This window comes from Numida meleagris, chromosome 11 (assembly GCF_002078875.1).
Source record: "Numida meleagris isolate 19003 breed g44 Domestic line chromosome 11, NumMel1.0, whole genome shotgun sequence".
In the NCBI taxonomy this organism is placed as follows: domain Eukaryota; kingdom Metazoa; phylum Chordata; class Aves; order Galliformes; family Numididae; genus Numida; species Numida meleagris.
In genome coordinates, this window is record NC_034419.1 from 8,516,176 (window position 1) to 8,531,891 (window position 15,716).

The 15,716-nt window shown below is 36.0% G+C and overlaps 1 protein-coding gene across 1 annotated transcript in view; it reads left to right on the forward strand.

The window, feature by feature from the left end:
• The window catches only part of APPL1 (adaptor protein, phosphotyrosine interacting with PH domain and leucine zipper 1), a 28,502-nt gene that overhangs the window by 7,460 nt on the left and 5,326 nt on the right, over positions 1-15,716 (forward strand). The window contains exons 5-21 of the mRNA XM_021409141.1: positions 156-243; positions 1,624-1,665; positions 2,405-2,463; positions 2,897-3,043; positions 4,342-4,424; positions 4,527-4,685; positions 5,682-5,870; positions 7,107-7,149; positions 7,654-7,710; positions 9,418-9,509; positions 10,102-10,284; positions 12,430-12,479; positions 12,896-13,070; positions 13,174-13,210; positions 14,312-14,458; positions 14,705-14,755; positions 15,107-15,196. Of these exons, the coding sequence (XP_021264816.1) occupies positions 156-243; positions 1,624-1,665; positions 2,405-2,463; positions 2,897-3,043; positions 4,342-4,424; positions 4,527-4,685; positions 5,682-5,870; positions 7,107-7,149; positions 7,654-7,710; positions 9,418-9,509; positions 10,102-10,284; positions 12,430-12,479; positions 12,896-13,070; positions 13,174-13,210; positions 14,312-14,458; positions 14,705-14,755; positions 15,107-15,196 (1,692 nt within the window). The remainder of the gene's footprint in view (positions 1-155; positions 244-1,623; positions 1,666-2,404; positions 2,464-2,896; positions 3,044-4,341; positions 4,425-4,526; positions 4,686-5,681; positions 5,871-7,106; positions 7,150-7,653; positions 7,711-9,417; positions 9,510-10,101; positions 10,285-12,429; positions 12,480-12,895; positions 13,071-13,173; positions 13,211-14,311; positions 14,459-14,704; positions 14,756-15,106; positions 15,197-15,716) is intronic.

The window sequence follows — 15,716 nt, forward strand, 5'->3', positions numbered from 1 at the left end:
TTCTTCCCTTTCTTCCCTTTCTTCCCTTTCTTCCCTTTCTTCCCTTTCTTCCCTTTCTTCCCTTTCTTCCCTTTCTTCCCTTTCTTCCCTTTCTTTTCTTTCTTTGTCTCGGCACTGTTTTCCTAAAATGTCCTTTTTTCCCTTGTGTTTTACAGCTCAGTTCTTGCCACGCAGTACTTTCAACTCAGCTTGCAGATGCAATGATGTTTCCTATTACTCAGTTTAAAGAAAGAGATCTAAAAGGTAGGGTGGTCAAACAAATACTGCATTTTCCACCTGCAGCAATAACAAAATCACAGCATTCTATCTCTATAGCTCTTATTGTACATGATAGGATATGCCACTTATTTTTCAACTCTCAAGTGTATGCATCTCCCAGTGTTTTTAATGTAAATTGTTTCTACTCAGGAGAGATTAGAGTTGAAGAACTAAACAACAAGAATACTACTTACGTTATGGAAGCACTTAGCTATTCAAGATGAAAATTTTGCAGTTGCTTTAAATATTTTCAGATAATTTGCATATTCAGGAAATAGTTGTGTATATACCAACACCATAACAAATATAACAACCGGATTAAATTCAAAAGATGAAGTGCCAAAGCTGTAGTATTTCCTTTATTATTAAGGTTTGGGAAGGCAGTTCTTCAGCCCTACTGGTAATAATTTTTAAGCGTAAGCATAAGATGCTTTCAGCTGTTTATTTTTGTAGCAGCTCTGGCTTAATCTGCCTGGTCTGAAATAATAGAACTGAGTATGACAGATTTCACTAAATTGAAAAGGCTGGTGTGGCAAATGGGTTTCAAATATAAACTACAGTTAAAAACAAAGTAACTTGGATCCACAGTGAGGAATTTTTCATCATTTTTTTGATGAAGGCTAATACTGCTGCTTAGAGCCTGGGAAGATCTCCTGACAATATTTTCTGAAGAGGCAATAATAGCAAATGAAATTTTCCTACTGGCATTTTTTTTAAACACCAGCTAACATAATATTAAATTATACAATACTTCTTTATGTACTTCACAGACACTTTAAAGTTTTGGTATAACTTTTTCTTTGCCTTTGCTTTATGGTAAAGTTGAACATAGCTTTTTGCTAGTTTATGTTGTAAAGTGACACAAAAATGCAATCAAGATTAGAGCAAGTTTTCCTAAGTATTGTGCTGATTTCTGTTTCCTGACTGAGACTAAAAAAACAGCTAGAACATGACTAATTTTAGGTAGGAGAAACTGCACATGTAGGAATAATCACAGTGTTGTGGAGTTTTCTGTTTCCTGATACTTCCCCTTCTCATGTGCTTCCACTTCCCCAACTAAGACCAAAGCCCTGTGCAGAACTATAGGTGATGCTTTCGGACTGGTTATGTTTTTCAAAGTCTTTGGAAAAGAAGTTTCTCCTTAACTTACTACAGTACAGTATCATTTTTGGTAAGTGGGAGAGCTCCGTAAGTGGTGCTGAGGTCCAGAGTAGGAGCAGACTTTGCCAGCCACAAATGCCTGTACTGATAACTCAGTGTGGTACGAGGTGTGAACTTCAACCGTTCAGCAGTGTAACATGGCATGAGAAGCCTTAATACATATAAAAATAATAACTTCACTAATTGTGATATTTTTTTTTGCAGAGATATTAACTCTGAAAGAAGTTTTCCAAATTGCAAGCAATGGTAAGTGTAAAACACTCAATGTTACAGATATGACAATACAACAGTATGATTGTAGAATATTTACTCATAAAATTAGTGAAGATAGTTGGAAGGCCTAAAGTAATTACGCTGTCATTTGTTTTCAGGATATTCAGGCACCTAGCAATCCTTGAACAACTTGTAAATCTCTGCTTTGTGTACCAAAGCATTAAGGCAAATAGGCAGTCTTCCTCACAATACTTTACATGTGTATGTAGTTATAAAATAATTTAGGATTATGCTTCTAAAATTAATGTAAAGAGTAAGGTGTTAGCTTACTTTTTAAAGTCAAGACTTAAAATGGATTGATAAATATAAATCTCATCTCCCTAAAATTGGTTCGATAGTTTTCTTCCTAATTGTCACAAGTCATTTTTGCTCTGCTGTGTCCTTTTCTTAATGTAGATAGCTTCACTGCTCCAGAAGCAAAAAAAGATGAGTTAGGGGTTTTCATGGAGAGCTGACTTTGTTCTGAATCAGGTTCTCAGACTTTGAGTGAAATTGGTACCAATTTGGCCATGGTTAGAATTTTTCTTCAGCCCAAGTATTGTTGGCCATGTAGTAATTACGAAGAAGCAAAAAGAATTCTTAAAGGCTTTATTATGGTAGAACTTTGCATTTGAGTTGCTATACAGGACACAGGGATATGAAAGTTTTTATGCTGTATTTCATACGTGATTAATTTATCAAAACAATCCCTTATTCTCTGTTCATTGCTTAGACCATGATGCTGCCATTACCCGATACAGTCGGTTGTCAAAAAGAAGGGAAAATGAAAAGGTTCGTAAAACAAAATGCTGATAAGAAGACTTCTAGAGGAGTTAAGAAATAATTTTTGTTTCATGTATGTATTTCTGATGAAAGATAATGCACAGCAGATTGTGCCTGAAGTTTGGTAGTTGACTTTCCAGGCAGTTTGAATACACTCAAAAAAATAGAAGATGAAAGTTGTGATTCTATAGTCCAGTTGTTTTGTAATGAACTGACTACTCTTTTCAGGGGGAAAATAATACTGCATATATTTTTCAAGCATCCCTCATCTGTAAATTAGAGAAAGGGAATTGTAGCACACAGGATGTTAATGCTGATAGAGCTTAAAACATTACTGTGGTTTTTTTTTTCTTGCTGCTTATAGAGCTGTTGGGAAGGCACGTGATAAATACCAAGACTCAAATGTTCTTTTTTCCCCCTCACCTTGTCTGTATCTCTTTAGATCAAGGCTGAAGTTACAGAAGATGTGTATACTTCCAGGAAAAAACAGCATCAGACTATGATGCATTATTTCTGTGCATTAAACACTCTTCAGTACAAGAAGAAAATTGCTGTGCTAGAACCCTTGCTAGGATACATGCAAGCTCAGGTAACGTCACATTCTGTAAGCTGTAGGTCTGAAAGAAGATGTAAGAGTACTTCATGAGGGTTGATCTACTGAAATTGATTGCAAGACCTGTTTTTACAATCCAGGGAAGCAAACCCCATCTTCATCCCTGTAGCTGTCGTACTTGTTGTTAGCACTATTCATTTTCTGGTTCTGTCGAACCTTATTGTTAGCACTATTCATTTTCTGTTCAATCTTATGACATTTTTGAATCTCATCATGACATGCTCCCATTGAATTATCTTTTGGGGAAGTCTGGGTGCCAAATAGAAAGGTCTAGTTCTAATCCAAATTTTAGATGGCTAAATTTGAGGTCTCAGTTGCTGGCGCTGTTCTCTGTTAGCTTGGTTTTTTTGTTTTGTTGTTTTGGTTTTTTCTCCACCGGATCACTAACAGAAATAGCTGATTAAAACTTTTGTGCATGCAGGTCTGCATGAAAGTGTACCTTAGTAGAAATTAACATGGAGACAGATAAGCTCTTTTCTGTGGCAGCTATTCTGAGATAATTATCGAAATGACATCACTACTGTTTCTAATCAAAGCTGTGAAAGAATTGGAATGCTCAAGATCATCCTTATTTGATTTTGTTTAATATAAATGAGCTCATAATGGGTTTATTTCAGGATGGGTGCTATAGAGAAAGCTCTTTAGAGATTTTCTAGCATTTGGCACTGCCAGAGTGTAGGAATTAATTTCTACACGGTGTTTAAAAGTTTTCCGTGTACAAGAATAACTCTTGGTTCCCTTGCAAAATTTGGAGCTTGTACAAAATAAAATAACTAAACTTTAAATGTTTTCTTTTACAAGGTAGATAGCACAACCTGTTGCTCAGGTGCAGGTTTTTACTGAATCTGAGAATGGGAATGGCAGGACTGCCCCCAGTGGCTTCTTGTTCTGATATTTCCTATGGCTAAATTAAATTTATATGGCAGTTCTCCTGGACCAATATGGAGTGAAATGTTTTAAGATCATATTGTCCATCCCCCTTGGCAGGATCCACAGTTAGAGGATAGACCCAGACAAGTTTCTCCAGTCACATATTTCATTTAGGTTGCTCTGTTCACAGCCTCTCAACAAAATTAAATCCCTTTGCAATGTCAACATCAACCTTCACTTGCAGACCAAAACTTGTATTCTGCTCCTTTTGCTGAGGCTTTGCTGGGAATGAGGAATAAAACCAGATTTCTTTTTGAAGCATTAACCTCCTATCATTTTACTTATTAAATGGTTTATTTAGTTTCATTCATGACTAAGTCCTCCCTTTTCCTCCTTTTTTTAAGATAAGTTTTTTTAAAATGGGTTCAGAAAATCTTACTGAGCAACTGGAAGAATTTCTGACCAACATTGGCACAAGTGTACAAAAGTAAGTTGTTTTTGTTAAATTTTGCACTTTTTTTGCAGAACTATTGTTCTATTTCCACTTGGTAATATATTATCTTTGTTAGTAACACATAACTTACCTTAGTGTTCGCAGGGAAATGGAGTGCGAAATAGAAAACATGCAGCAAACTATAGAAGACTTGGAAGTGGCCAGTGATCCACTTTATTTGCCTGATCCGGATCCTACCAAATTTCCTGTTCATAGAAATCTGACACGGAAAGCTGGCTATCTCAATGCAAGAAAGTAAGACTAACTTGTTATTTAAATCTTAGAAAATATTTAGCTTTGGGAAAGCTAGAAACATATGCATAAATATCCAGTAAAGCTTTGGGATTCAAGTTACTGATAAAATACAACATGCTTGAGTTGCATAGGGCCTGAAAACACTTTGAACATCCTTCACAGATTCCTGAGGTAATGTTCCTTCCACTGGAGGGAGCTGTCACTCTATTAAAGTCAAGCAGCTGATTTTATAGCTGTTGAAAATAAGTTGTAACAGTAAGGTTTTTTTTCAGTAATTTGTGTAATAACATCCAAACAAGCAGATATTTTTTTAAATTTAAATTTTACATTAACAGTTAGAGTGAAATACTCACTGAATGAGGCCTGAATTCCTGCCGTAGAACACAAGTGCAGCAATTAATATTGAAGAGATTATCCAAACAAAAAGGGAGGCTAAACCACAAGCATTACTGATTTTTGGTTCCTTTGTTGTTCTTCTGGAAGAAAAGGAGGAAAAGGAACTCAAACACGCTCTAAGCAAAACTTTGGTAATCTCATTGAATGATACAAAATACTTGGAAAGTTGAGGTGTCTTACATATCTTAGCTAATGCTTACCACAAAGTTTTCCATGAAAGTAGAGTTCAGAGATCATGTAAAATACTGTGATAATGTGTATCAGTTGAATCTGCATGTTTCATAAAGCAATGCTGCAGAAACTGAAAATCAAAATTGAAGAACTGATGTCTTTTTAATCTCAGTATAGTTTCATAAAATCTAAGAAAGCAAATATTTATGTATACTTTGCACAGCAGTGGATTTAAAATAAATATGCAACAGATGGAAAGAGACTAATTTAGCTGTGAAGCTAACCTAAAACATTAAATGAGGACATTTTTTTAAGTGCTCAGATGGCTTGCTCATGTAATTTTTATTTTATTTTTTTTTTAAATCTTCTAATTATAGAGCTCAGCTAAACTCCTAACCTACTAAGGAAAGGTCTCTTTTCATGTTCTAGTAAAACAGGGCTGGTATCTTCCAGCTGGGAGAGACAGTTCTACTTCACTCAAGGTGGAAATCTGATGAGCCAGGCAAGAGGTGATGTAGCTGGGGGACTTGTCATGGACATAGACAATTGTTCAGTAATGGCTGTGGACTGTGAAGACAGACGGTACTGTTTTCAGATAACATCTTTTGATGGTAAAAAGTAAGTATTCCTACATTCATTTTATCTGTAAATGAAAATATACTCACTTCTTAAGAAAAGAAAAATGGTGTGACTCCAGACAGATTACAGCTGGATGGATTTGGAGTGTATTTAGAATCTCAGTCCAGGATGTCTTCTAACTTTATTGTGCCTGCTTTTGTTCCCTAGCAGCTTCTGCTAAAGTAGCTGAGTGGTACTTCCGAATAAAATTACAGTAATCATTTTACAGTGGTGTCATACCCATAGCTTTCAAGTAGAAATTCAAACTAAATATCATTTGTGGGGAAAAGAGAAGGCATAAAACCTGACCACCTTTTTCTGGGTGGCTCCAAAGCAGTTTTTATTTCATCTGAAATAAGTACTTTGAGAGAGTGAAATGTTATCATATGAGATTATTTGTAGCGTTATATTCAACTCCCGATGTTAACTTCTTACTGAAATGGGGATTTTTAAAAGTAGTTTTGGTTGTTTTATGAGATCAGTTCTGCAAATTCTAGTATTTGGAGAATAGTAAATAAGCCAAGTTTAATTCCATCTGAACAGAGAAAATGAGTGTGCCACAACATGCTTTTTGTTGCTTAGTGAGTTATTATCTTCAGATTATGTACATATCAGAATGAGGTAGTTTCCCTTCAAAAATTATTTCAATGTACATGAATTGAAAAATAGACTGAAAAATAGTAGTAGATATGGAATAAATAAAATAACTGTAAAAAAAAAAAAAACAGTAATTTCAGTACCTTCTCATTTCACACCTTTGTCTGTTTTAAAAAAGATACTGATGCAGTCAGAATGAGGCTGGTTGTTTTCTCTGATGGCCAGCAGATCATTGAGGAAACGAGTTATTCAGCTTCAGCTCAGAAAGTATCACTCAAATTAACTTTAGGATATTTTTGCATATTTTTGAAAGGCTGAAGCTTTGGATACAGCACCGTGTATCTTAGGAGAACTCTCTCATTTTTCAGAGTTTGACCTAAATTAAAACTGTGGAAAAATATTTTTCTTAAGGGAGTATGATGAACTCTACAACATTCATACAGTTACAGCAATTGTGAGGGTAGAGAAAAATGAATTTTCTTTCCCCAGTTAAAAGTTGTCTGCACTCAGTACACAGAATCTTCAGACTTGGTTATTTCTTTGTGCAATGTACAAACATGAAAAGGGAGTTTCTAATCTGAAAGGACACGTGAGGCATTTCAAATAGGCAGAATTTTCTTTTCCGTTCTCCTCTTTCAGGTCTTCAATCTTACAGGCGGAGAGTAAAAAAGATTATGAAGAGGTAAGCTTGCAGGAGGCTCACATGGAGTCGAGTGAGTTTTCTGTTGCATAGAAGGGAATACATTAATAAAAATAGTTGGAGTGCACAGTTTATATTCTTCAGGCAGTAAACAGTGAACATTCTGTCCATGCCAACATTCAGTAAGTCTGACAAAATATTACTGTATTTAAATCCTTTTCTGTAATAGGGTGGGATTGGAAAGAAAAAATTGTCCTGAAAGCCCTGTAAGGCATGTGTGAGCAAGCAGCTGAATAGGGAAATACAGAAGATGTGGTACACTCAGCCTGGACTCGAACTTCTCTGCAAGCTTTGTTTTTATGTTGGTATAAGAGAATGTTTTACTCTATTTTTAAGGTTTTTAGCTGGGCTGTGTTAGCCTGGCCCTGAAATTGCAAATGAGGTGGAAAAGGTGCTGAAAGCAGTCAGTGCTGGGGGTATTTAATCGAGTTTCTTGGAAAGAAGCTATGAAAAATCTAATGTTTTCTTTTTCCTCTCTTTTTTCAGTGGATATGCACAATAAACAACATATCTAAACAGATATATCTAAGTGAAAACCCTGAGGTAAACTTCACATAAATTTATCACGTCAGTAATATTTTCATACATAGATATGCACAAAATTAACAAGAGATTATCTAACTGGATGGCACAGAACTGAGTACTTCCCACACGTCTAATCTGAAGCTTCTCATTGTGTGGCTTCATAAATCTATGAAAGCATACTCCCAATTCTTCAGTCATCTGAAATTCTTCTGTCCAAAGGGTTAAAGTTATGTGGCTTTTGTCTTTGATACAATGTTTTGACAGCTTCAGGATTCCTTTTTTGGTTTTGGTAGATGATACTTTGTTACAAATGAATATGACCAATATCTGGATGGATACATGTAATTTATACTAGAGCAAACAAATTCGTTCAATTAGATGAGCATAATTTTGTAGGAAATATGTTTTCACTTCATTGAAGAGTTATTTGACTTTGGAAGATTTAGAAACCGATATACTACAGAGTTTGGTGTCATAAGTGCATTTCTGTGCTTCATGTTTATAAACTTAAACCATGACCGTTGTTCTCTAAACCAGGGGAGCTGGCCCAACAAAATCTGCTGTTTTGTAACAGAGCATGGAACTATGCGTATATAATGTGCTGAAAGAGAAGTCACACTCCTTGAATTGCTGCTGAGGTTTGAAGCAGTGATGAGTTATGTGAAAGGAAACTTTCCAGTGCTTCCATAGCAGCTATGAGCACTGTAGTTAGAGCAGTTGCAAAACACTGGGATCTGTTGCTGAAGGCACGTGCTCTGATGAGTTCAAAGCTGAGGTTCTGTTTGGTCGAGGCGTAGAGGAGTGCAAAGCCCTTAGATCAGTGAGCGTGTGTTTACTTATATCGTGCATGAATTCAAGAGAATAATAAGATCTGTGACCCCTTTATAACAATTAGAACTTAATATTTTAAAACCTTTTTACAGTTCAGCTGGGTTTAGGATTCTGAATGTCACTTGCTGAATGAAACGTGAAGGGCGGAAATATCCTCTGAAAAGTATTGCTTGAAAAAGGATTGCTCCCAGCTCTTTCTATATTTCCTGTGGTATCACTGCCTTCTCACTTCACAATGGTTTTATACTCTCATTTTCTGAGTCACTTGTGCAAAAATTTGCTTCTTCACTGCTTTGTCTCCTGTACCTTCCCTCTCCAAAATCCTCTTTATTTTGGGACTCTTACTATTGGCTTTACCCCATGAAGTAAAGCCATCAGTATTAAATACTGGTACCTCAGAATCAGTCATTTCAATAAAAGAATAAAATTGAATTCTTAAACTTTAAAAGATTATTATTTCGGAAATAACGAAACGATATAACGTTGTTACTCCGTGGCTATTTTGATAGTCATTCCTGTCTTGGTTTTGAAGAAACATCTAAACATTCCCAAATTTCATGTTCAGACTTTTGAAGCTTTGTGTTTTGTTAGTAATTGAGAGATACATTTTTTAAGTGAGATCCTTATTTTTCTTCCTGGCTCCGTTTGCTTATTTTATCAGACAGACTGCAGTTTTACTGCTGGCTTTTACTAACATTTGCAGCATTATAAAGCAAGTGTATTCACTCAGATGTAGAAAGCAAACAGCAAGAAATGTGACAAGTTCAAAGATGCTACAACTGTTACTGAAAGGGGACACTTTAGAACTTCTGTCATTTGCATACAAGGCTAAAATCTGGCACTGTATTTTGAGGAAAACGTTTTCATTTACTTGTTCCCACCTATCTGTTGCAGGAAATTGCTGCACGTGTAAACCAGTCAGCTCTCGAGGCCGTTACTCCATCTCCTTCATTTCAGCAGAGGCATGAGAGCATGCGTCCCACTGTGTAAGCTGCTGAACTGTGGTCATTTGGAAAGCACTTCTATAGAAAGAATCTTGCATTAAGTTCCAGGAAAAAACAAACCAAACAAAACCAATCAACCAAAAAAAAAAAAAAAGCCATAAAAAAACCTCAGCTTTCTGTGTTCAGAGTGAAAGCTTTGATAGGCTAGAGGAACATTTCTCAAATTTGCCTTGTTAGTGTTGTTTAGCATCCATTGTTACAAACAATCCAGATTTCCTGCCAATTAGAAAATTGTGTTACGTTACATTACCTCTGGTTTGTTTGTTCTATGTATTCATACTGAGTTTTATCTTCATGTGTACAACTGCTGGAAGCAGACCTTAGACTGTATGGTATTTTGTGTGCAATTGTACACTGATGTTAATCTGATGGCATTATTAATGTAAATAGTAACTGTAACTTACTTAAATTTGTTTGGAATGTAGGCTCCAATTTTTTTACTACATCCGATCCTCTTCAGTTTCTAGATTTTGTTTTGTTTTGGAATATTGTATTCATCTTCCATTGGTTTAACTGATTATCAACCGACCTGAAATTAACATGCCTTCATTTTCATTTTTTTGTTTCATTTCAGACAATCTCGTCCTCCTGCAGCCCGTACTAGCAGCACAGGGTCACTGGGATCTGAATCTGCTGCTTTATCTGCGCTGTCCTTGGATTCACTTGTTGCCCCTGACACTCCTATTCAGTTTGACATAATATCTCCAGTTAGTGAAGATCTGCCTGGTCAAGCAAAGTCTTCAGGGCAGTCAGGCAGGTAGGAAAAGTAGAATGAAAAATTAAAGTCCCAAATTAAATGTAAATTAAAAAAAAAATTAAAAAAACATGTGTAGGGTGCAGCTCCAGACATACACGTTGCCTTTGTCCCTACTCTTTCTTGTTTAAAAATAATAATAATTTACAGATTTACAGTGACCGGTGAAGCAAAACAAATATTTTTTTTTCTTGTTGTTAAATATAGTCATAAAATGTGGCTTATTTACATACATTAGATTCAAAATGTTGTTTTCTAATTTGCAGCAGCTTTTCTTGCTTTAACAGCTAATGCTTTTATTTATCGATTTATTTTAATAATTTGGTTTCACAAAGTATTTTCCTTTCCTATTGCTTGCTCACCCAGCAGCTTGGGTTATTTCCTCTTGGAAATTCAAGAGAAATTTGGTAGCCCTGCCTCCAGGTGATGATGGCATACGATGACACTCTTCTTAAACTGAAAGGTGAGTGAAAATGATCTAGGCTTCTAGAGTGATCTCACACATAGACAAGTTAAAATTGTCTAAGAGCTCTTCCCAAAATAGAAAAACCATTTCTCCTAGCTGAGTTTTTTTAATCTTCCCATTCAAAAAATGATAGTAAAAAACTGTAAATCAGCACTGCCTTTCTCGAACTATTTGTACAGAATTCAGATACTAAGAAAACGTATTTGCAGATCCAGCTCTTACAGGGGAAAAAAGTCATAATAGTGTGTTCTGTATTCCCCTGCCCTGTAGAAAAATAACTTCTAGTTGTTTCTCATACATGCGAGTTAAATGGTATATATGCAACTTTTTTTTTTCCCCTCTGGACAGTTCTTTGTTGTTTGGTATAACAGGATAATCAGTTGGCTAACTACATCCTAAGAACATGCTGATTTAAAATCGATCTTGAACTGTAGTCCAGCAAGTGGAAAGCTTAATACTTAGCTAAACTCATGTCATCAGTTATAACTTAATTCTGCAAAATTGCGATTTTCATACAGAAATGATTCAGAGTTTTGGATATTCTATCAGTAAAGAACTGCAGTGTTCGGTACAGAATGCAATGTGCTACTTTAAAACAAATTTCATATATATATATTTTATTAAGAGACTTACTCTAGTTTCTAATACTGATGACATAATCTTCTTATTTTGTGAGATCCTATGAGATTTTGCATTTACTGTTCCCATTTAGTCTTGAGTGACAAGTATAAGCAAAAAAAATGCTAATAATAATAATATTGCTATAAGCAATAAAAATGCTAAATAGAATTTATCTGTAGTGTATTAACACAGGTTAAAATTCAATGGGAGGACTCTTAATTGCATCCTCATTATTTAAGCACTGTAGCAATGCAGTCTTGACTGAATAGAAGAGAGTCACATAATTTTTCTCTGACTTAGTTCTGAAGTTTGCTTTTAGAACACTTAACAACAGAGAAGGTGGTGCCTTCATTATTCCCCCATAAAACCTCAGTCAAAGTTTACGAGCCCTCGAGAAGTTTTTTCAGCTGCCAGTTTGCCAAAGTGGATTTTTCTCGTTAGATGTTTTAACTCATTTCCCCATTCCCCATATTCTTTTCAGCGTTGCTTTACTGCTTTTAAAAATACAGACTTGGAAGCCTAGAGTATTTTCACTTTTCGTTGTAACTGATGGCACTTCTGAGAGCCAGAAACAGCCACATTTCTCTTGACCCTCTAGGAGTAAAACCCGAGTGGTGTTTTCAGAAAGCTGCATTTGAAATAAAACCAGTGACTTTTCTCCAGTAAGTAATGCACCAACCTGAGACAGTGCTAAGAGGTGCGGTGCTCCTTGGCAGTAATGGAAGGACGAGCATTTGGCTGTACTTCCCAAAGCTGTTCTGCCATACTTCTTTCCCTTGGGCTTAATTCAAGTATAAAAATGCCATGGGAGCCAAACTCTTTGTGGCAGCAATAGGACAATAATACCTGCTATTTTCCCCATCATTTGAGCAATGATTTGTCTTATTCCCAATTAAATTGCTTGCCCTTACAAATTGCTTGCCTTTATTGTAGGTTATTCCTCCAGATTACAAGTTTGTGAAGTCGTTATCTTGTTCTTATCTTATGCAGCATGAGACTGCATTATTCATTAGTGGTTCCTGTAATCTGACTCCTGGTTTAATGTTTTCGTTTTTTAATAGACGCACAAATCCTTTTGGTGAAACGGGAGGCTCAAAATCTGAAACTGAAGGTAAAAAAATAAAATACTTCAATGCAAAATGAATCAGAGAATTTACAAACTGATTTTGTACGTTTACCTGTACCTTTCCTCCTTGCTTAATACCAGTTTTAGAGTGTTTAGTTACATTACAGTAGCAGTGTATTAGATGAGTTAAGTCAGACCGCTGTCTGAAAGTCCTGGTTCTTGTTCTCTGCTATAAAACATAAAATTATTTTATTGCATCTTTTCTTTCTGGAAACCAAATTAAAAGATCTATGTCTTGCTGTGTAGTGATTGTACCTGTAATTCATAAGCACAAACAGTCTCTTTTCAATTTGTTGGAAGTCTGGAGCTTTCCTGACTGAGTACAGCTTTGGTCTTGGAAGCAGTTTTGAACAGAAGCCCCCCAGTGGAGTTCACTTATTCAGTACTTTTGTTTCTCTTAGATTCAATTCTGCATCAGTTGTTTATTGTAAGGTTCCTTGGCTCAATGGAGGTGAAGTCTGATGAAAGTCCAGATGTTGTTTATGAAACAATGCGTCAAATACTTGCAGCTCGGGCCATCCATAACATTTTCAGGATGACAGAATCACATTTATTAGTCACTTGTGACTGTTTAAAGTAAGTTTCCTTCCTGACTTCTACTGATGTTTATTTACAGAAGGAACGTTTTTCACTTTAGTAAAATTTACTTTCTGGTTTGTTTTTAAAACCAAATTTTTAGGTTAATTGATCCACAGACACAAGTTACAAGACTTCGAGTAAGTAACCTTACATTTTAAGATAAATACCCAGAAAAGTAATTCTTTTACTTTTTAAACAATATTATTCAATGTTAGCAAAAATCACTGACAGCATGAGATTTCCATATTTCCACGGAAATGGAGGCTGATGCAAACATTTAAATACAAACCAAAATAACACTGGCAAATTGAGTTTAAGGGGAGCGAGCTCAATAGGAGAAAGAATTTTTTTAGAGCACTTCTTCCCCGATTTGATCAGGTAAAATCTAAGGAAAATAAGATTATTTTATTTTAACAGTCCGCCTGATATAATTGGTAGAGAAATAGAATTAAGATTGGAATGAATTCAGAAGTCCAAAAACATTTTTGTTGCCTTTTTTTTTTTCACTCTTGAATTGGGTTTTTGGTTGGCATATTACACAGTGTATTTTTCCCTTTTTTTTTTTAATTCCTTCTTTGTGGCATTAAGTTCTTACTGCCCCAAAGCTGTGAGCTTTTGCAGGTGAGGTAAAGAACCGGGTGCACGTGGAGTATTCGACGTGTGTACCTCTGTGGTTAGGGAGAGCTCTCATGCTGTCAGTTTGTAACAGTTGCAGTAAGGGCGCTCAGGATTTGAAAATTTATTTATTCTTTGCTAAGATTCATTTGAAATTTCTAGTCCAACCTCTTCTAGGAATTGAGAGTACAAAACATTTTCATTGAAGCAAAATAACACAAAAATGTGATTTTTCGTTTTCTTGCTTATATAGTTCAGGTGAGCTGAACCTCTTGCAGAAAATGTTTTACAAAACAGCCTTGATCTGCCGCAACATGCTGAAAGCTTAATCACAAATGCAGTTTGTATAGATGTTTCTTTAAAAATTTTTTTTTTCCAAGAAGTGTTCACATTTAGAAAGATGACTGATTACATTTGCAATGAGATTCAGTCCCCTCTTTTATCTGAAATAGTTCCCTCTAACCCACTGCTTGGTGTTTGGCAATTACGTGTCCAGTCAGGTTGTAACTGTCTCAGGAGTGGCTGTGTGCTTTTGATGTTGAAGTACTGTGCGGTGCAGTGAAAGTCTGTACAGAATGTCTGAAACCACTTCTAACCTCTCTGTATTTGATCCTTTCTGGCAGTTTCCTTTGCCCAGTGTAGTCTTGTATGCTACGCATCAGGAGAATAAGCGCCTCTTCGGATTTGTGCTTAGAACTTCAGGAGGGAGAGCTGACAGTCGACAAACTTCCATCTGCTATATCTTTGAATCAAATAATGAAGGGGAAAAGGTATTGGTGATGGTTATATTCGTATCCATTTCCAAGCTGACATGGAGTCCAAGGTGTTAATTCCATTCAAGCTGTCTAAGGGACTTCTATGGGAGAGTTTACGTACTGAAAACAAGTTAATCCAATAGTTTAAGTAACTGTAAAATGCTTTAGCACGCTCTCATCTCTGATTTGATAATGTGGCATGCTTTTAAAGACATTTCTGTTAGATTCTTACAGATGATTTCAAATCTGATTTGTATTTAGATTTGTGACTCCGTTGGACTGGCAAAACAGATTGCTTTCCATGCAGAACTGGTAAGAACCTCCTTAGGGGACAGTATCTTGTGAATGGAAGGGAGAAGGTACAGTTAGTGTGTGTAATAGAACATATTCTGCAAGATGCTTATAGATGCAGTTATGCTGTTGTGGAGAACTCAAAACAATTTGTTTTATAGAATTTGAACCCAAGATAAAAAGACCTTGATCAACATCTGCCTTGGAATGATACTCAAGATTGGAATCCACTTATGACTTGCAACAAACATACCTGTCCTGTAAAAGAAGTGTAATCAAGTGTTGTGACCGTTCTGAGCAAACTCAGATAAGCCCTCAGTGCATCAAGCCTGCTAGGCAGTTGTTACATTCATTGTTGTTTTTGCCTTTCAGGATCGAAAAGCATCGGAAAAGCAAAAAGAAATGGAGAGAGTCAAAGAGAAACAGCAAAAAGAACTGACTAAACAAAAACAAATTGAAAAGGTACATATCGTTGTTATTTTTAATGCTTTTTTTGTTGTTTTTTTTTCCTATTTAGTGACTTTGTTTTGTAGGCTTGTAATTCCAGCTGCAATATCACATTCTTTAGTACAAATGAACACAGTAGTGTGGAATCAGGCTAATTACTGAAGTATTTTCTATGCAGATTCTGTATAATTTTGTATTTTAGTTCTTCAGAAGAGCTTTTTTGAGGAGACAAACAACAAAACATCTTCATAGGCGCATTGAAGAGCAGTGCTTGAAGGAACACCTATCACTGCCACCCCATACATGGCAAGTAAATATCTGCCATGCACTGACACAGTTCATTTGGAGACGAAGGTTCAGCTACGGAGTGAGGCAGGGCTGCAGGGATCAGGCTGTAGGCCAAGCTGTTAGTTCTGCCCTGCTGTATTTTATGGATTGTGGGTAGAGAGGTGTTAAACGTATTAGCTATCCTACTGATGTCAGCTATTGAAACCCAAATGGCCAAATCTTAGTAATGGAATTCTGTTTCCACCTT